General features: G+C 41.3%; 1 protein-coding gene across 2 annotated transcripts; it reads left to right on the top strand.

Annotated features, from left to right (window-relative positions):
* The first annotated feature begins 988 nt into the window (after nt 1-988).
* Nucleotides 989-18,593, top strand: gal3st2 (galactose-3-O-sulfotransferase 2). Of its 2 annotated transcripts, XM_061682654.1 has the most exons (4): nt 989-1,109; nt 4,542-4,646; nt 10,007-10,655; nt 14,853-18,593. In XM_061682654.1, the coding sequence occupies exons 1-4, from the start codon at nt 1,075-1,077 to the stop codon at nt 15,765-15,767; spliced, it is 1,704 nt and encodes a 567-aa protein (XP_061538638.1). In that variant the 5' UTR covers nt 989-1,074; the 3' UTR covers nt 15,768-18,593. The 2 variants fall into 2 exon arrangements, with proteins under 2 accessions (XP_061538638.1, XP_061538639.1); XM_061682655.1 differs by lacking the exon at nt 4,542-4,646.
* Nucleotides 18,594-22,504: the final 3,911 nt, after the last annotated feature.

The raw sequence follows: 22,504 nt of genomic DNA on the forward strand, positions 1-22,504 counted from the left end.
CGCACTTGTTCACAAAGAGGTGAACCTCGCCCCATCTTTGCTTGTGAATGACTGAACAATTCAGGGAAGCTCCTTTTATACCCAATCATGGCACCCACCTGTTCCCAATTAGCCTGTTGTGGGATGTTCCAAACAGGTGTTTGATGAGCATTCCTCAACTTTCTCTGTCGTTTTTGCCACCTGTCCCAGCTTTTTTGGAACATGTTGCAGCCATAAAATTCCAAGTTAATGATTATTTGCTAAAAACAATAAAGTTTGTCTGTTTGAACATTAAATATATTGTCTTTGTAGTGTATTCAATTAAATATAGGTTGAACATGATTTGAAAATCATTGCATACTGTTTCTGCGATTGGCTGGCAACCAGTTCAGGGTGTACCCCGCCTCCTGCCAGATGACAGCTGGGATAGGCTCCAGCACGCCTGCGACCCTAGTGAGGATAAGCGGCTCAGAAAATGGATGGATGGATGGATGCATACTGTTTTTATTTATGTTTAACACAACGTCCCAACTTCATTGGAATTGGGGTTGTATTTCACGCTTCTAAACTGGCCTTTTTATGCCTTTTTCCCTGACTTGATGTCATGTGTTACTGATGCGGAATGAGGGTTTAAGTTTGACTGGTGAATTTAGTTCCTTCTGCTGTAGTATCAGAAAGCAGTATCAGAAAGCAGTAACAGAGGCAGAACGTCGCCAGTGTGTAAGCGGAGGGTAAGGTCTGACACCTGAGACTCACAGTCCAAGTACTGGAAAAAGGAGTTCGGTAACACAAAACGCATTTTTTCAATGACAGTATATGAGGACATTTTAAAACACAGTGTGGTAGCCCATAGAGAGAGAGCGATTGAGGAAGAGGAGCGACTGACAGCGAGAGAGAGAGAGAGAGGGGGGGGGGTTAGAGAGAGCGAGAGAGAGAGAGACGGGGGGTAGAGAGAGTGGGAGAGAGAGAGAGTGAGAGTAGGAGACAGAGATAGAGCGGGAGAGGGCGAGAGAGTGTCGTCTATCCCGCAACAACACAAAGACACTACACTTGGTGGTTGGATTGAGCGGGAGTTGTCTTGGGGCTTCGCAGGAGATGCTGCCGGACCAGCCTCTCAGCTCTGTCTCCTTGTAAGTCCTCTCATGTTTGTCTTGAATTACTACTACAATACTACTAGGCTTTACACGATCAGGATTTTTGGGGCCGGTCACCGACCGAGTTTAAAAAAAAAAACGATCATCGATCACCGATCCGATCACAAGATGGAGCAATGTGTCTATTTAAATGACCTGTTCATTTACTGTAAATACTTGTGTACTTAATTGCTCAAAAAATTTGATTTATACTAAATAATGTATCTTTGTTAATCTATTTATGCCAGTGAGACATAGTGACAGACAGAACAAATGAATGGTCTTCTACTAGATGGCAGGACGTACATACAGTAATTCATGTCCACTTTTTGTGACACTTTAGTTTGTTGGTGGCGGCACGGTAGACGACTGGTTAGAGCGTCAGCCTCACAGTTCTGAGGAGAGGGGTTCAATCCCCGGCTCCGCCTGCGTGGGTTTTCTCCGGGCACTCCGGTTTCCTCCCACATCCCAAAAACATGCACGTTCATTGAAAAACTCTAAATTGCCCGTAGGTGTGAATGTGAGTGCGAATGGTTGTTTGTTTGTATGTGCCCTGCGATTGGCTGGCGACCAGTTCAGGGTGTACCCCGCCTCCTGCCCGATGATAGCTGGGATAGGCTCCAGCACGCTCGCGACCCTAGTGAGGAGAAGCGGCTCAGAAAATTGATGGATGGATGGATGGATAATTTGTTGGTGTGCCGTGAGATTTTTCAATTGTAAAATATGTTCCTTGGCTCCATAAAGGTTGGAAATCACTGCTCTAGTCAGATCGTGTATTCTAATCAGTCAGGTCAAACCAACATTACAACATGACAGAAATAATGGGTAAGAACTTACTGTAATTAAATTACTTCACCCACACCGAAACTTTAGAGCCTGATTCGACAGAACGGCGGCATGTTTACATGCAACCGTTAGTGCTAGCACTAGCTTGACCACCGACACCGTTTTCCCCTATTTTGTCCTTATAATACAGTCGGCACGATCCACTCTTGTTGCTGTCCAGCACACCCGCGACCCTAATGAGGATAAGCGGTACAGAAGATGGATGGATGGATACAGTACTCAGTATACAATACACAAGTATATACAATAAAATAACAAGTCATACAGTACACAAGTATGTAAATGGACACATCACTCCATCTTGTGATCGGATCGGTGATCGGTTATCGTTTTTTTAAACTTGTTGATCGGTGATCGGCCCCAAAAATCCTGATCGTGTAAAGCCTAATATATAATATAATTAAAAATAAAACTGGTGGTTTGTGGATACCTGTCCACAAACAAATTTATTTAAATTTATCTATTTATTTAAATTTATCATATCTGGTCACCTCATTTTTTCCCTCAAGCATTTAATTACTGCCTATAATATGACTTAAATTTTAGAATGGCTTAATTAATGAATAATTAATTATTATAGAAATTAATGTAATGTTTACTGTAAATTAAAAGAACGTTTTGGGCATTAGCATTTGTTTTCAGTGGGGTCCTTTTTTTTTGTATAAGGGATGCTCTTATTTGTGAGTTTATGTGACTGAAGTTAAACAAAAAGTACTGTTCCTTTAACAGATTTAAATCCAGTCCTCTACACTGGTCTCAGGTTACGAGCAGTCTGCAGTTTCGTTGTATCTACTTAAGATTCTTTTGGTATCCCTTCTCTTGGACAGAATATTGGCTGAAGTTGGAGACACAAGACACAAACCTACACGCATGCAGGCACACAGACACACACACACACACACACACACATGGAAAAGATGTCTGGAATTCTTCAAATGAGAGTTACTCACCTGAAGCCATTTATTTCCAGAGACAAAGGGCAAAAGTTCATGTGTGTTTGGAAGGGTAGCAGAGTGAGACATGTAGGAGGAACATACAATGGAACCTCTAAAATTGAAGACATTCCATTCCGGGAGGATGGTCGACCACCAATTTGTTCACAATTACTGAAGAACAGATGTGGGTAGAGTAGCCAAATATTGTATTTAAGTAAGAGAACTGTTACTTTAGAATAATATGAAAAGTTAAAAGTAGCCCTCCAAATAATTACTTGAGTAACTGTTGAGTAACTTAGAGCATAACCATCAAATAAAATAAAAATAACGAACTAAATATGAATGTGCAAATTCAGATATTACTGTACAATATTACTTAATCTAAAACATTAAATAAAATCTTTCGCAAATAACAAACAATGAATAAAATCTTTGTAAAATAACAAATTAAGGCAAATTCAGCTCCAAGAAGTGGTCTTATACTACGTATATTGTTTCTACTTGTTAAACAGCACAATACTGTAGTATTTCAAAAACAGGACCAAGGCTGCTGTGGATATAAAAAGTCTACGCATCACTGATCAAATTGCAGTTTTTTTATATAAAGAATTTAGAGCAAAATAAATGATTTTATAACTTTTTCCACCATTAATGTGACCTATAATTTCCACAACAATTTACAGAAGGTACCCCAAAAGATGTATGTTTCAGCTAAAACAACAACAAAACATCTGCAGCTCTCAATTTAGAAGTGGGCTGAACTATCCAATATCCAACCGTTCTAGAGATATGCTTGGTGGATGTGGTGATCCAGCACTTGGGTGTGGTTGATCTCTGGTGTCTGTAGTGACCGTGAGGCACTTTAGACACTTTTAAAAGTGTCTAAAAGTAGAAGTTTTTAAAACTTTAAATGTAATTATTCCTGTCTAAACACTGAAGAATGTAGATTCTCTACTTGCCTATGTCACAATCATTCATGGATGGGAGAACACAGGGCAATATAATGAGTTTGCTAACCCTCCTAAGCGAAGACAAATCCCTCAAATTAGGGACAAGCAGTACTGGCAAGGTGTACAAATTGCATTTTTTGTTTGTTTGTTTTTTGCAGTTCTGTGTGAAGGGGGATCATTGTAACAATGTAAAAATGGCATTTTTATGTGGACTATCTTTACATTACAAGCGAAAATAAAGAAGAATTCGTGTTTTCACTGGGTTGTTCTCAGAGTTTAGGATAAGACCTGGAAATTGCAATGGCTGAAGGTTGGGGCATTGGCTTGGAACTAAAGCCAAACTAGTTGCATTAAGGCAATAATGTGAATCATTACACTACCAATGTCCAGAATGGCAGGAATATATGTGTACTACAAAATAAGATGAATGAACGAAAATTGTATTTCTTTATTCTGCTGATTTCTTTGGACCAGCAATAAACATACGACCTAGTCTTTCGATTATTTTATTATTTTCAGTTCTTTGAGGTCAAATGTAACAAGCCCTGTCACGCATAACAAAACAACCAGCTCTACGAATAAAGAAAGCTCTTAGACAATGGGAGAAAAATCATTTGTTGGTATTTGGCAGCCAACTGATAAAATAACAATACAAGAATCAGCCCCGTTATCATTTGATTTTATGTTTTCCACTCCAGGTGCATGCACAGGACATTGTGCAGAAAGCATCACTTTCTGTGGATATTACTCATCCTGTTAGTGGTCTGCATTGCCATTCAGACATTGGTGGCCCGCCAAGCCAGGTAAGGTTAAATTACCAGACTGAACTATGTGAGATGTCTCTGAAAAGTGTCCTTTGAACAAATTCATGCTAAAAGAATGAATTCATGTTCGTCTTTTGTTTGTAATCCGTAATCATTTGGAACAGTTTAATTACTATCTTTTAAATCAAAGGCAGAGAATTGTTGGTGTTGCAGCAATGTTAAGGTATGTAAATTAGCTAACTTTTTCATCACAAAATTCAGAAGAGCTCGCTCACAGAAACATTGTAATTTTGAAAATAGGCAGGTGGCAAAATACTTAGAGTACTTTATTATGTAGTGTCACATTTGATGGGTGGGTTGGCACTCCAGAGACCTTTGTACACAATATGTCCCCTTTAAATAACTACTTTTGAGTCATTGTAACTTTATCCATGTGTGCACTAATATCCCCTCATCTAAAAAAGAAAAAAAAATCAATATAAATATAAGTAATACTGTTGTTTGTGTCATCCTTCAGCTGTGGCTCTTTCCATTTCTTTGTGTTTAGATTTTCATATTCTGCTAGTTCGGTATTCACATTGACCTTTTCTCATTGTTGTTTTTTTATTAGATTGTATTGTTTCTCATGTTTATCGTGCTCCCTTGGTTTAATAAATTCTGTTTGATTGCTCTGTTTTTGTTAAGTCTGCTTTTCAGTCCCATATTCAATGTTTCCGTTAACCCGACAAAATAAACCGACCAATATGGACCCCGCAGACTCAGAGCAAATTCACATGGCTCTGCCAAGCCAGTGGAAGCTGGTTGTTAGCCAGCACGAGCACTCATTATGCAAAATTATGGGAGCAGCTAACATCTTGACTTCCAATACAAACACTTACGGTTTACGTTTACATCAAACATGTCCCCAATTTGCATCTAGAAGCACCTCTTCCGTCACTGATACGCTACCTACTGGTGGACGGTCTCACCTCCAGCTTCTAGCATGCAGTACACATACTGTAGAAACCTAACATTCCTCATCCTCCTCGTAACGGTGGTGAACTCGGCTCTTGTGGACAGTTTCTTCATCAGTGTTCCTTAACTTTTGACCAGCAGCCAGTCACGTATTCTCAAGATAAATCTAAAGTTGCTTTTCTTATGAGTTTGCTTACCGATAAGGCTCCTGTTTGGGCCATATCGATGAAGCAATCATTGTCCAGCTGTGCAGTTGCCACTCCCTATATTCCTTGCTGAAATGAAGAGGGTATTCAAGCACCCATTCAAAGGAAAGGAAGCAGATAGTTGGTGACTGGACTGGGCACAAAGAGACTTATCCGAGAACTCCATTTTGTTCCACAAATATTTGAGAGAATTAGGCCTCTGGTGTACTATAAAAAGTCTTAGATCTTTCAGTTTAACTCATGAAAATGGGAGCCCCAAAAAAAATGTGTTTACATTTTGTTCAGTATATTAAAATACTTTTTATCTGGACTCGAGAAGCTGAAGCAGCCTTTGTGTGCCTTAAGTGGTTGATTACCAATTCACCTGCCTTGACTCATCCTAACCCCGATCTTCCGTTTTTTTTTGTTGAGGTTGACGTCTCAGATACAGTGGTGGGGGCTGTCCTGTCCAAGCGATCTACAGTTGATCAGTAGATTTACTACTGCACTTTCTTCATTGCGTCAACTCAGTCTGGGAGAGTGCAATTATGATGTTAGTGATAGGGAGTTGCTGGCCATCATTCTTGAACTACAGGAATGGAGGCACTGGCTGGAGTGCACTTCAGTTCCCTTTCAAATTTACACAGTCCACAAGAACCTTGCCTATATTTGGTTGGACGAAGACTTTGTACCTGTGGCTCAAGTTGTTGGAGCGTTCCAGTTGGGAGGTGGACAGAAAAGGCACTAATGTGCCTTAGGATTGCTGAAATGGCAAACTGTTTATTCCCGTGGATTTCCGGCCTGAAGTGTTACAATGGGGACACGGATCGAAGGTGACGTGTCATCTGGGAGTCCACCAAACTCAATTTTGGATAGCCCAAAGGTTTTGGTGGCCAAGACTCAACAAGGACACAATTAATCTCTGCCTGCTCTGTCTGTGCCCATTATAAACTATCACATTGTTCGTCATCTAATCTTCTCCATCCGCTTCCCATATCACCGTCCTTTGTCTCATATTGCCCTTGACTTCATTATCGGTCTTCCTCTGTCCCGCGGCAACTCAGTCATCATCAGTGTGGTTGACTATTTTTTCAAGATGGCCCACTTAATTTTCATTCCTGAGTTGCTCACTTGGAATACAGTATCCTAATTAAACAGGTTTTTCGGTTTCACGACAACCACTCCGACCTGGTCTCAGGTAGAGGACCTCATTTCATGTCCCAAGTCTGGAGGGCATTCTGTAAGGCAGTGGGGGCCTCTTCAACCCTTTTTTAAAAATCAATATCATCCTCAATCTAACTGCAAGATAGTGCGATTAAATGAAGATCTGGAAGCCGCGCTTCGCTGTGCCTGCCATCGGCATCCTTCTTCCCGGTCCTCCCTGGGTGGAATACTCACCTCGTTCTTCTGCTCGGCCATAGGTATGTTCCCAATCAAGACTGCTTATGGTTGTCAACCTCCTGTGTTTCCTGTACAGGAAACCGACGTTTGCGTTCCGTCTGTTCACATTCACCTCCAAGCAGGACCATGATGTCTGGCGGGATATTCGTGCTGTCTTGTCCCGTATTTCTGCTCGCAAACAAGCAAATTGCCTAAAGCCACAGGTTTCCATCTCCTTCCTACTGTCCTAGACAAGAGGTTTGGCTCTCCACATGGGACTTGCATTTGGATAGGGTGAGGAAGAAGTTGGGTCCAGGATTCATCAGTCCATTTAAAATAGACTCTGTCAACCCCAATGCCATGAAACCCAGGCTTCCACCTTCCCTGAAGATTCAGCAGGTGTTTCATGTTTTCAAGATCAAGCCAATCTCCACCAGTCATCTGGTAGCACCTCATCCTACGCATCTGATTTATGGTCAGCCGGCCTACGCTGTGAAGTCAGTTTAAGAGCTTTAGTGGGCGGAGCCTCCTGCGCCGCACTTGCTGACAATGACAATCAGATGGGTTTATAGGTGCATATAAAAAAAGTATACGGAAGACACGGGATTATTGCATTATTTTCCACCATCGTCTCTCACGTACTTCAGTATTGAAGCTGATTCCTCATATGTTATGTGTGTTGAATCTGGCTGGTTGTGCCTAGCGTTTGTCCATTGCTGATTGTGAGTACTTCTGTGATTTATGTTGCCTCGTGTTTCTATTCTTGTGTTGTTTGGACTGGGTGGATATATTTCTGTTATTTGCGTCTTCCTTCCACCTATTTGAGTTTAGCTTTGTGTTGTGCTAGTTGGTCATTTACAACCCCAATTCCAATGAAGTTGGGACATTGTCCATCCATCCATCCATTTTCTGAGCCGCTTCTCCTCACTAGGGTCGCGGGCGTGCTGGAGCCTATCCCAGCTGTCATCGGGCAGGAGGCGGGGTACACACTGAACTGGTTGCCAGCCAATCACAGGGCACATACAAACAAACAACCATTCGCACTCACATTCATACCTACGGGAAATTTAGAGTCATCAATTAACCTACCACACGTTTTTGGGATGTGGGAGGAAACCGGAATGCCCGGAGAAAACCCACGCAGGCACGGGGAGAACATCCAAACTCCACACAGGCGGGGCCGGGCATTGAACCCCAGTCCTCAGAACTGTGAGGCAGACGCTCTAACCAGTTGGTCACCGTGCCGGCCAAAAAGAATACAATGGTTTGCAAATCATGTTCAACCTATATTTAATTGAATACAAAGACATTTAATGTTCAAAAAGATAAACTTGATTGTTTTTAGCAAATAATCATTAACTTCCAAAAAACTTTCCAAAAAAGCTGGGACATGGTCATGTTTACCACTGTTTTACATCACCTTTTCTTTTAACAACATTCAATAAACGTTTGGGAACTGAGGACACTAATTGTTGAAGCTTTATAGGTGGAATTCTTTCCCATTCTTGCTTGATTTACAGCTTCAGCTGTTTAATATTCCGGGGTCTCCGTAGTTGTGTTTTACGCTTCATAATGCGCCACACATTTTCAATGGGAAACAGGTCTGGACTGCAGCCAGGCCAGTCTAGTACCCGCACTCTTTTACTACGAAGCCACGCTGTTGTAACACGTGCAGAATGCGGTTTGGCATTGTCTTGCTGAAATAGGCAGGGGCGTCCATGAAAAAGACGTTGCTTGGATGGCTCTTCTCCAAAACCTGTATGTAACTTTCAGCACTAATGGTGCCTTCACAGATTTTCATCAGTCCATCTTAGATGAGATCGGGCCCAGAGAAGCCAGCGGCATTTCTAGGTGTTGTTGATAAATGGCTTTTATTTTGCATCGTAGAGTTTTAAGTTGCACTTACGGCTGTAGCGCCGAACTGTATTTACTGACATTAGTTTTCTGAAGGCGGCATGGTTTAAAGCGACTGCCTCACAGTTCTGAGGACCGGGGTTCAATCCCCGGCCCCGCCTGTGAGGAGCTTGAATGTTCTCCCCGTGCCTGTGTGGGTTTTCTTCGGGCACTCCGGTTTCCTCCCATAACCCAAAAACATGCATGGTAGGCTAATTGACAACTCTAAATTGCCCGTAGGTGTGAATGTGAGTGCGAATGGTTGTTTGTTTGCATGTGCCCTGCGATTGGCTGGCAACCAGTTCAGGGTGTACCCTGCCTCCTGCCCGATGATAGCTGGGATAGGCTCCAGCACGCCCGCGACCCTAGTGAGGAGAAGCGGCTCGGGAAATGGATGGATGGATGTATTCTCTTTTTATTTATGTTTAACACAACGTCCCAACTTCATTGGAATTGGGGTTGTACATCAAACTTTTGCCGATGTAGTTTTCTGTTTACTTTTAGCAGTTTTCCGTTTACTGTTTCGCACGTTTACTGTGCGCCATTAGTTTAATGAATTTGGCTTGATTGCTATATTTTTCTTGAATCTGCTTTGGGATTCAACCGGACTGTGATGTTTTCAAGGCTCTATGATGGTTTAGCAGGTACACGTGTAGGAACCAAAAATGATGCAGGTTTCAGTCTGAATAATTTTCATTCTTATTTCTGTGTGTTATTCACTAGCTTACGTGTTGTATTCTGAATTTATTTTAACATTAACTGAGTGTACATTTTACATTACACTGAGCAGTAAACATGCCCCAGTCATATATGAATATACAGTATTGTAGGGACCAACGGATAGCATGACGTTCATCGGTTCGAAAATATTTTTCCTTGCTTGAATTAATTGAATTAACTGATTTCCATCTAATCGCATGGCACATATAGACAAAATAGAAACACGAAATATTTTGCACCACTCTTACTGCATGTGATTTCTTTCAGGTATGACGAGCTCCCACATGTGGAATTCACTGCTGGCAATGAACACATGTTCCCGCCTCTGCAAAATGTCGGGGCAGAAATGGAGGATGTGATATCAGCACAGACAGAAAGAAATGCAAAGGTTCATTATCAGACTGACCAAAATGGAAAACCAGACACTGATATCCAGTCAAAATATGTGGATACAACCATCTTCCATTCCACAGGCTCTCAGACCAAGGGTGTTTTACCAGGAAAGTTTTTGCCGCTGGATGATCAAAACAAACTGAAGACTAGACATGCAGTTTCTTTGGCCCCAGAGAGTGATGCAAAGAGTTTCTTAGCTGGCAAATACAGTAACCACCTCAACGCCTCCTCTTCATCAAATGCAGTCAAACAAAACAATACAACTGTTTATACTGAAAGGAAGTGTTTGCCAAGTTCTCACATTGTATTCCTTAAGACACACAAGACGGCAAGCAGCACAATTCTAAACATCCTTTACCGCTATGGGGAAAGTCGGAACTTGACCTTTGCACTTCCCCGAAACAAACAAAAACAGCTGTTTTACCCCCACTTATTTGCTTCACATTTTGTGGAAGGTTGCAGCAGCAGAAATGTGAAGGAGTTCCACATCATGTGCAATCACATGAGGTTCAGAAAAGCTGAGGTGAGTGTGTAATCACAAATAGACTTCCATCTAGAATCACATTTGAGGTGAATGCTGATATTTGGGAAAAAAAACAAAAACGTGTCAAAATAGGCTACATATCTGTCTATCTACAGTGATAGAGGTAGCTTACCTACAAGGACTAGCTATTTGGTGTGTTCTAAAAATGTGCTGTGCTAAAAGCATCCACAGCAGTTACATTTGGGTTACTTGTAGTGTACACATGGCTAATTGTCATGCAGCCCAATCCCATTGGGTCGTAGTAGGTGTGAATGGTTGACTGTCTCTCTGTGGCAGGCTGGCAGCTAATCCAGTTTCCCCATACCCTTAAGCAGTAAAAAATGGATGGATTGATGCAGTTAAATTTGATTTGACCATTTGGTGGTGTGGTGACATGTTCAAGTAAAATACTATGCAGTAAAACCGATTATTTTTTTAATGAGACACATTTTCTTGTGCAAAATTGCAGTTAGTGTTGTACAGTACAGCATATGGATTCATTGTATTTTTAAAATGTCTTCTAATAGTCTTGCTGTTGTCATTTAAACATTTTTCTCATGCATGCATATACAGGGCTTAACAACTTGTATTAGATCACCACCACCACATTTGTCTCAGAGACCATGCAGTACAGTACCATGAAATACTTTACTGCTGACCTTTTCAGCTCGCAACGCTTTAAAAGTATGAACAGGATTGAGGAATTTCAAACTGAATTCACCTTATTACCAAAATTTCAGTCAGCTCATTTCTCTGAGCGGTCTCATGATAACCACTAACACAATTATTTCTGTTCAGAATGGGAAGCAAAAGCAAAGCTAAGGAAATTTATTTATATAGCACATTTCTTACACAAGGTAACTCAATGTGCTTTACATGCTTAAAAACATTTAAAAACAAAGAAAAAAACAGCTTATAAACATTTAAAACAAAGAGGGAAAAAAAATACAATTTAAAACAGCGTACAGTGCAAGAAATATAATTTAAACGTGTAAATACTCTAAAAAGCATGAGAAAAAAGAAGTGTTTTTAACCTGGACTTAAAAACATGCACACTTGGGGCTGACGTCACTTCTGTTGGCAACTTATTCCATTTGTGTACATCATAAAAGCTAAATGCAGCTTCACCATGTTTGCTCTGGACTCTGTGCTCCATTATTTGACCCGAGTCTGTCGATCTCAGAGCCCTACTGGGTTTATATACCATTAGCATTTCTTTCATGTATTCAGGACTTAAACCGTTTAGTGATTTATAGACCAGTAGCAGAACTTTCAAATCTATTCTAAAGCTGACTGGAAGCAAGTGTAAAGAATTGGAGTAATATGCTCTGATCTCTTTGTTCTGGTCAGAACCCGAGCTGGAGCATTCTGAATGAGCTGCAGCTGTTTAATGCTCTTTCGGGGGAGTCCAGTCAGAAGACCATTACAATAGTCAAGTCTACTTGAGATAAAAGCAGGGATGAGCTTCTCCTGGTCTGTTTGACACATGCAAGCCTTCACACTGGATATGTTCTTCAGATGGTAGAATGCAGTTTTAGTAATTGATTTGATATGACTGTTAAAAGTCAGGTCGGAGTCTATCAGAACACCAAGGTTTCGGACTTGGTCTCTGGGTTTTAAAGGAAGTGACTCCAGGTATTTACTTACAGCAATCCTCTTTTCTTTATTGCCAAAAACAATAATCTCCGTTTTCTTGTGGTTTAATTGTAGAAAATTGTAGCTCATCCAGTTATTTATCGGTTTTAGACAGTGACACAACACCTAAAAAACACTGCAATTTTAAAAAATATTATTATTATAATTTTTATTTTCCCCCAAGCCACTACTAGAGGAGATGACATAATGCCGATTAAGCCTTTCAGCTCCTCTAACGCTTCTAATGTTGCTGTATTTTTCAATATTTTATTTTTTTATATTGAGTGAATGCCTGACTCATTTCCTGCGCTGGCCAAGTTTCAGGAAACGACGGGACGGAAATGAGGCATTTTGCCGAGCAATGGGTGAAGCGCTGCTGAATAAAGCTCACAAACAATATTGTTTTGCTTTTCTGTAGCAAAAAATAGTCATAGAATAATTACTGTGTAAACAAAAATTTAAATTGCCCAAATGAACAACACTTACCTCTTTTCAAGACGTTGGCTGCCAGCCGCTCTGCGGGTGGTCACGTCTCCGACCCAGCATTCCTCTCATCCCTACTGATCTGTTTTTCTTAATTTTGTTTATCCTTATCGCATTTCTTTTAACGTGTAAGTAAACTTGCTAGTGACATAGCGATGTGGTTTGCGCAAACTCGATTATAAATGAGTACCGCTGCTTCCTTTCCAGATAGGAATAGAGAAATAAGAGCAAGACGACAGGTGAAAAACGTCTGTCAAGTGTCAAGTAGGCTTCAGCCATTGGCTATGTGGATGCACGTTTTGATGCTGTGTACAGTATGCTGTACTTTATCAGATTTATTTAAACCATAAAAAGATCGAGTAATAGTCGGAAGAAGCGCGTTGCTACAGAATCTGGACATGGGATCGATACAGTATTTTAAAAGATGCTCGCTTAGCTACCCCTCCTTGAGCCGTCACCTTATCGTGGTGGAGGGGTTTGTGTGTCCCAATGATCCGAGGAGCTAAGTTGTCTGGGGCTTTATGCCCCTGGCAGGGTCACCCATGGCAAACAGGTCCTAGGTGACGGACCAGACAAAGCACGGCTCCAAAATCCCCTATGACGAGTACAATAAATGGATTCAGGTTTCCCTTGCCCAGACGCGGGTCACCGGGGCCCCCCTCTGGAGCCAGGCCCGGAGGTGGGGCTCGAAGGTGATTTACTGGTCGATCTACGTTCCTACCCTCACCTATGGTCACCAGCTGTGGGTCGTGACTGAAAGAACAAGATCCCGGATACAAGCGGCCGAAATGAGTTTCCTCCGCAGGGTGTCCGGGCTCTCCCTTAGAGATAGGGTGAGAAGCTCGGTCATCCGGGAGGATCTCAGAGTAGAGCCGCTGCTCCTCCACATCGAGAGGAGCCAGATGAGGTGGCTGGGATGCCTCCCGGACGCCTCTCTGGTGAGGTGTTCCGGGCACGTCCCACCGGGAGGAGACCCCGGGGACGACCCAGGACACGGCTGGCCTTGGACATTTCAGCCCGACATTTCAGCCCGAAATTATTCATACCTTCGCCAAAGTTTGAATGAAATGAAAATGTATTTGTTGAATGGGTTTGAGCTAAAAAGACAAGTGGCACAAGATTATGTTGTTTTTTTTTTGTTTTTTTTAATTCATGCTTAAAGAAGTCCCTGCATATCCAAAAACATTTGTAGCCTTTATCACAGTCATATCAAATATTATAAATGTACAGTTAAATATGGCGGCATGGTGGCCGACTGGTTAGAGCGTCAGCCTCACAGTTCTGAGGACCCGGGTTCAATCCCCGGCCCCGCCTGTGTGGAGACTCTAAATTGGAGACTCTAAATTGCCCGTAGGTGTGAATGTGAGTGCGAATGGGTGTTTGTTTGAATGTGCCCTGCGATTGGCTGGCAACCAGTTCAGAGTGTACCCCGCCTCCTGCCCGATGACAGCTGGGATAGGCTCCAGCACGCCTGCGACCCTAATGAGGAGAAGCGGCTCAGAAAATGGATGGATGGATGGATACAGTTAAATATGAAATTCTAGATTAGGCCAGAAGGTACCAGGACCCATTAGAAATGTGCAAAAGTTACACTTCCTTAAAATTGTCTGATAAGTTCAATGATATGAATAATTTACAAAAAGAGAACTGACAATATTTCTCGATCACAACTTTCTTGTGTCTTTCCAGATAGCCCACACAATACCTTTGGCTGTACATTGACTCACGACACACGACCAAGTGAATGGCAAATTTACAATAGTAAACAATCAAACATTTCCTCTGCCAGTTTTAGTAGACATTGAACCCTTCTTCAGGGTTAGTCAGATGGAGATCGACAAAGTAGACTCATAATTAATAACTATAGCAACAAGTGACTTAATCTACTTCTGAGCCATGGTGAAACTTCCGAAGTTGGATTTCACCGCCAAAAAAAGCCTTAAAGTAAAACACAGTCATTTGTGTGACTTTTGACGTATTTTTCTTTCTCTGAAAATTGAGTGAATTTCTCTAGAAGTCTTAAAAACATGAAAATGATTGACAATATCTAATTTTAAAAAATTTATTTTCTTGTCCCAGGTGGCAAAGGTGATGCCTGCGGATGCATTCTACTTCTCCATCATAAGAAATCCAGTTGCCATGATGGAGTCCATCTTTATTTACTACAAGAGCATCCCAGCCTTCCACAAGACTCAAAGCCTGGATGACTTCCTTGACAACAGATTCCAAAACTACAGCTCATCAGTTCTTAACAACCATTATGCTCACAATATTTTGGCATTTGACTTTGGCTTTAACAACGATGTTACTGCAGCTGTTGAAGACTTTGAGGAAAGAACTAATAGGTCTATTGCTGCAGTTGAACAGGACTTCCACCTCATTCTTATTTCGGAATACTTTGAAGAGTCTATGGTCTTGCTCAAACACAGCCTTTGTTGGTCTCTTGATGACGTCGTTTCATTTAAACTGAACAGCCGCAGTGAACGCACGCGTCGCCCACTTTTACCTACAACTGCAGAAAAAATCAAGAGGTGGAATGCTCTCGACTGGAGGATCTACATGCATTTCAACAGAACTTTTTGGCACAAAGTGGATACTCTTATTGGACGAGAGCAGATGAAAGTTGAAGTTTCTCATTTGAAAAGGTTACAGGCTAAATTAGCTAACACTTGTCTGACAGATGGCGGGCCAGTTGACCCACTCCAAGTAAAAGAAGCCAGATTAAAGCCATTCCAGTATGGAGCAGCTGTCATCCAGGGCTACAACCTCAATCCACACATAGATGCACAAACCAAAACCAAATGTGAGAGACTAATAACACCAGAACTGCAGTATACAGATAGGCTCTACACCCAGCAGTTCCCTGAGTTAGCGGCTAAGCACAGAAAAGCAAGGGCTGCCATACAAAGTCAGCACTCGGAAATTACAGAATTGGCAAGAAAAGCCTTGAAAAGGAAAGCCCAAGACAGGCACACAACTTACCTAAAACCTTAACAGTCAAAAGACCTGCAAAAGTACCCACTGACAAACACTGAAATATCTTGTGTCTATCTATGATGTACTGAGTCAATACACTTCAACTTGACAATCATTTGTAATCATGAAACATTGCCATTGCTACACCAAAGAAATACACTACTCATGAAAAGGTGGGGATATCTGGCTTTCGGGTGAATTTCAGGATGATCCCAAAATGCAGGTGAACTTAATTTGTTCAATTTCTGTGCCAAGGAGCTGAACAGCAAAATTCATTCTGGTAAATTCAGACTGCCTTTGTTTTCACAGTCTCTCTGTATCTGGGTTGCAACCTGCTCACTCTATGACACTCCAAGCTCAGTGGCCATTTCCAAGAACATCCTGTTTGTAGGTAGCGATGTCAAAATGTGAACAGCATGATGAGAGGAGTGTTTAAATGCCAATTCCAATTGCATTTGGATATTATGTGGTCAATTCATGGCTCAAACACCTGTTGTGAAATTTGACATTAAACTCCTTGTGAAAGAACAGGAAGTTGTGCAGAAAGCACTGAAACATTGGACAGTTAGACATTGAAAAGTTGAGAGGTGGTCCAACTAAGATCATGTGTAAAAGTGAACCTAACATGCACTATAAGCATGTTAAGTTCATCCTGAAATGTCACCCTTAAGCTGAATATCCCTAACGTTTTGTGAGTGGTGCATGTTGACTTTATCCATCCAGCCATCTATTTTCTTACGCTTATCCGAGGTCGGGTCGCGGGGTCAGTAGCCTTAGCAGGGAAGCTCAGACTTCCCTCTCCCCAACCACTTCCTCAACCTTTTTTGGGGGGATCGCAAGGCGTTCCCAGGCCAGCCGGGAGACATAGTGTCGTGGGTCATCCCCGGGGTCTCCTCCTGGTGGGACTTGCCCGGAACACACCAGGGAGGCGTCCGGGAGGCATCCGAATCAGATGCCCCAGCCACCTCATCTGGCTCCTCTCGATGCGGAGGAGCAGCGGCTCTCCTCTGAGATCCTCCCGGATGACCGAGCTTCTCACCCTATCTCTAAGGGAGAGCCCGGACACCCTGCGGAGGAAACTCATTTCGGCCGCTTGTTTCCGGGATCTCGTTCTTTCGGTCACGACCCACAGCTCGTGGCCATAGGTGAGGGTAGGAATGTAGCTTGACCGGTAAATCGAGAGCTTCGCCTTTCGGCTCAGCTCCTTCTTCACCACAACGGACCGTTACAAGGTCCACATCCCTGCAGACGCTGCACCGATCCCTGTCGATCTCCTGTTCCATTCTTCCATGCCGACATTTAGAATTAACATAACAGGGCGGCTGTGGCTCAGTAGGTAGAGCGGGTCGTCCAGTGTCACTGGTTCAAATCCACATTTCAACTCTCCGCATGTCAAAATGCGTTTGGGCAAGTGGGTGAATGAGAGGCTTTGTAAAGCACTTTGGCCACTGTGATGGTGAAGATAAAGGGCTATATAAGTGAAGTCCATTTGATGCAGTGTTTTCTTTTTTTTTTTTTTTTTTACAGTATATGTATATCGGCGCTGTATTCTTCAAAATCCGAAAGTTTATAATCTATGAATCGGTAGGGTCAGATGCAAAACTATCACAAGCTACACTGCGATGAAAAGAGGACACCTGTGTGCAGAACGGAAAGGAATCGAGAGGCCTGACTGGATGAGGGTTGGTTTGGTCGGTAGACTGAGGGCGATGACGCCGGGTCCTTTCTGCTGCGTTTGGGTTTGCTATGACGATTCTGTCACGTTTGAAGGGTGTGTAGGAAGGCTGGAGTTCATGGGAATCGCAAAAAAAAAAGGTAATTATTAACAAAAAAGACACAACACAAACTATAACAATCAATAAACTCCAAAAAGATCTGAAATAAGTAGTGACCGTAAACACAACGAATGATTGGATTGGAGCAAACAGCCCCCAATGAGGAAGTCATAGTCTAAACAGGTCGCGCACAAAATAGTTGATAAATAAGCAATAATTGATCAACAAAAGTAGCTAGCAGCATTTAGACCATTGTAACGGAGTAAAAGTACTGTTCCTTCTTAACATAAATACTTGGGTAAAAGTAAAAAGTATGCAGTATTAGAACTACTTTGACAAGTACAATTTATCCAAAATGCTACTTGAGTAAATGTAATGTTTTTTGTCAAACATTTTGGGACCTTCAAATCATAATGGTGATGCCTTTATGTTCGGCATGCCTCCATAAACCAGGAAGTATCCAGCTAAATAATAAACACTTGGGTAAACAAATACAAATAAAACAGTCCACTTTCATTAATTACTACAGGTGGAGAGGGTCCACAGTTTGCGATGGAGTTTTGTTCCTACAACCTGAATTTGCTTGTAGGTCAGAAAGCACACAGTCTATCGCTAACCTTTGCTCATGCAGTAGTTAAGTCATTAATTGCAGCAAATGTTTGTATGAAAAAAAAGTCCTCAATCTAAAACAATCAAACATAAAACAAGTGCGGCAGTAACTGCGCATGACTTGTTATGTTGCGAGATGACGTAGTCTCATGCTGCCATGCGAATTACAGTCGTTAATTACAAACTGTTCGAAACATCTGTCGGTAACATCATTAGCCGAGGACCCTCTGTAATAAGTCACGCAAGTGGGACAAATCGATACAAGTGCTTATTAATACAACAATTTGGTTATGTTTACTGGGGAGCCTCTAAACTGAAACAACCCCGAGGTTTTAAAATTCAAAATTTGACAAAAATGGGACCAACTGTTCTGGTGATGGCAGGCAAGGTGACAGCATATCACGCCAGACTTCAGCATACATCAGGAAACTTTTGTTCACAAGGCATTTGATTAATTCTGCATGTGTATAATGGATTTTCTTTGGCTTTTTGTGGCTTTTTTTTTTTTTTTTTTTTTTTTGGAAACCCTGCTTGGAAAGAAGGCCCAGCCTCAAAAAGGTATGTTCGAGAAGAAAAGCAGGACACGAGTCGAAGAATACACATTAGAAGTTACATAACGTGAATGAACTCACATTCGAAGCATTAATATTTCATCATCACCATACATGCCATTGCTTGTTATCAAAGATGATGTGTTTTATTGCTTTTGCACGTTACTATTAACAGTGGTTACACTTTTTTTTTATTTCTTTTTTTTAAACCCTCATGGGGCAAGCAGATATGTTAAGAAGTGAAACGCTTTAGGCGCAGCAAAGCTTTCATTGTCTTTTGACCTGAAGTGTTTCATCGTGTTTTTTGTGTGCGTTTTTTTTCCCCAATGGCATTTTTTTAAAAATAAAGTATCATACAACATAATGGGTGAATCTCATGTCTATTATTTTCGGAGTTCCCAGCTGCTTGCTCCTCGATGATTGGAGAGCAACCCGCAAGTGGTTCTCACAGCACCATATTAAGGAGCATCTCGATTCTTAAATGTGCATCGAGGAGGTTCCACAGCGGAGCATGAATTGAAAATGTGTGTACCAGCTGGATCAGAAGTGGACCGGAACTCGTTAATCTTCTCTTTTTGTCATTCCTTGATTATTCTAGTTCAAATATACATATTTTGCTATGTCTGTTTTATTTTGGGCAGTATTTACTACTGTGACTTACATTGGCTCATGTTTACTACACAATGAAAGTCTGTAATAATTAGGACGTAATTTTATGAAAAATGCCACCTCAAGAAAATAAAAAGGTTCTTCCTGATGGTTCTCCACTATTTTTTTTCATTCCACCTAATACATAAACAATATAACACAGTGCACATATTTTCAAGTCATGACAAATATGCACTGCAAGCGAGGAGTGCGGGCAACAGGGGGTGAGGTCCTACTCATGGTGAAGAGCAATAACGTTGATCACAACTGAGTTTAATTTGATTCCATCTACCCATCCATTTCCTTTACCGCTTCTCCTCACTAGGGTCGCGGGCGTGCCGGATTCTATCCCAGCTATCTCCGGGCGGGAGGCGGGGTGCACCCTGAACCAGTCGCCAGCCAATCGCAGGGCACACGAAACAAACAACCATTCGCACTCACATTCACACCTGCATGCAATTTAGAGTCTTTATTTAACCTAGCACATATGCTATTTGGGATGACCATTTGAAAGCTGCATGTTATGTTTACTGGGGTTATCTTTGTCTGATATTTACATCTGTTTGATGTTATTAAACAAAGTGGGGAATCAATGCAAAAAAAAAAAAAAAAAAAGAATTTGAGAAGGGGTCTACTTCTTTTTATGGCACTGTAAGTTAGTAGCATTAATTTAGTAAGTTGGAGTAATGCTGCCACCTGCTAGGTCTATGCCTCATCAGCTTTTTCACACTTTGGACTTCATAACAAGCCTCAATTTAACTTCCAACCACTCAGGCAATAATAATAATAATAATAATAATCCCCAGTCACCTTCACATATTTAGCTTTTGGTCAAAGTATTTGACATTCTGTGGATCAAATGTTTAGCTTTTGCTAAATAAAGAGCAGTGTACTCTTACATAATTTGCCAAGGTGCACTGTCGGAGACGTATCAATGGCATGTGGATATTACTACTTGTGTTAATGTTTACATATGCAGGTGATAACCCTTTGTGCTAATCTTAACACTTGTAACCATCATTCTGTTGCATTCATCTTTAGTTTAGCAGGCTCCAGCACTCCCGTGATCCTTGTGAGGATAAGCGGCTCAGAAAATGGATGGATGGATTGATGGAAAATGTTTGTATTGTCTCAATACAGGTTGGGAAGCACTTAATTAAGGTACTGTTCCAAGTAGATGAGATTCGTGTCTTTGGTCTCATATTCTTGCTGCTGTGTTTGAAAAAGACTGGTGCTGCCCTCTAGTGTCTCATATCTGTTATTAATCTAACTGCCAGATTCTTGAAATCATGTTTGAGTAAGGTGTGGTTTTTAGTTAAATTGTCATTTATACATTTAGACATTTTCCCCCTCATATATTTTGCATACTACTGATTTCTTTATTTTTATCCTGTGATTGTTGTGTTTCAAGGTATTCATTTTATTATTTCATAAAATATATTCTGCTAGTTGTTTTAATTCATTGTATCATTCATCCTTGTTGCATTCTTTTTTTATTGAAAAAAAAATATTTTAATAATTTTTCCAATTTTTTTGTATTCACTGTTGTACATTCCTGTAAATTCTACAGTTATTTACCACGCACCTTACAATAAATTACTTTGTAGTGATTGTACAGTACTTAAATATAGTTTCCACAGGATCATGGGTTTTGGTTGACATCCCTATTTTGCATGCAGCAGAACTGCCAAGCCGTGTGCTCCCAGCATGCCTTGCACCATAAAATGTTGAACTGTTACCATAATAAAGACGTCATTCCCTAATGTTCATGAATGATAAGGATTAACGTAACATGGATCATGTGTGTTTATGGTACCCGTAAGTCGTTGAATGTGTGTCTTATTTAACTCTCACATTACATGTATGTTGCACTTTGTTTTGTTTTTCCCATGAAACCCTGACTGTGGCTTGTATGCGATAGAGTGACAGCCAGGTCAGTTCTACTGTACCCTGAGGTTTGTTTTACCTTGGCTGCCTCTTCTGCAAGTCAACGGAGCTACTGTTTTGTGTTAACTCAAGTGTACAGTACCTTATAGACAACAGTGTTGTGTAGTCTGCAATTGACTAGCCATGCATTGTTTTTGGAGTGTGGGAGGAAACTGGAGTGGCCAGAGAAAACCCACACAGGCACTGGAAGAACATGCAAACAGGGAGGCCAGATTTGCACCTGAGGCCCTAGAACTGTCAGGCCGACATGCGAACCAGTTGACCTCCGTGCCACCACTTCAAGGTGAACTTTGAGACAGAATGTCACATGGTAATAGAGAGTCAATCACAAGTGTCGGCTTTAGAAGGAAGAAATGATATGGGAAAAAATCGGAGCCTTTGCAGCTATTTTTCAAATAATAATGACTAAAAATGTAATTATGGAAATATTACACATTTTCTGCCAGTAACGTAATAGAATTAAAATTACATACATTTTGTAAATAAATTGCCGACTCCTGTTACACTTAATTAGTTGCTCCCCAAAACTGATCCTAACTTATTGCTTTATTAATTCAAAGTAAAAACTAATGTGAAACTGGACTGCAATTTCTTGAGACATTACGTGTAAATGCCCAATGAAATCCTATGGAACAATGCTGAATGACATGACATGTTATTGAATGAATTGGAATGGTATTAAATGATATGGAATAATTTGGAATGAGCAGAACAGTTTGAAGTAGGAGTGGTCGAAATGGGTTGAGAAATAAGGACAAGCCTTAATTAACTGGCTGGGACTCCTGCATGCCACAGGCGTCAAAATTTAACCCAATCAAGGAAGACTCACCCAGCAAAATATATTACATCTTTGGTATGCTTGCATTTCGGGAATGTTGAAAATTGTTCCCGAGGTGAATTGAATGAGCTGAGCATTTAGAATTTCGAATGGGAACGATGTGAATCAGTTGTGTTGAAAATGTCTTTGGCCATCGTCTGAAAGTTGAAATTGGAATGGTGTGAATACCATGAAAAATGAGCGGTTGTTGAAGGCCAAAAAAATGAGTATAATAGTGATAATAATAAGCGGCACAGCGGTTGACTGGTTAGCTCGTCTGCCTCGCAGTTCTGAGGACCCGGGTTCAAATCCCAGCCCCAGCCAGTGTGGAGTTTGCATGTTCTCCCCATGCCTGCGTGCGTTTTCTCCGGGCACTCCGGTTTCCTCCCGCATCCCAAAAACATGCAT

The sequence above is a fragment of the Phycodurus eques genome, chromosome 7 (genome assembly GCF_024500275.1).
Source record: "Phycodurus eques isolate BA_2022a chromosome 7, UOR_Pequ_1.1, whole genome shotgun sequence".
NCBI classification, from domain to species: Eukaryota; Metazoa; Chordata; class Actinopteri; order Syngnathiformes; family Syngnathidae; genus Phycodurus; species Phycodurus eques.

Coding starts and splice junctions, on each gene's coding strand:
- gal3st2 (XM_061682654.1), top strand. CDS start 1,075: ATGCTGCCGGACCAGCCTCTCAGCTCTGTCTCCTT. Junction 4,647..10,006: donor TTGGTGGCCCGCCAAGCCAG/GTAAGGTTAAAT, acceptor GATTTCTTTCAG/GTATGACGAGCTCCCACATG. Junction 10,656..14,852: donor TGAGGTTCAGAAAAGCTGAG/GTGAGTGTGTAA, acceptor TTCTTGTCCCAG/GTGGCAAAGGTGATGCCTGC.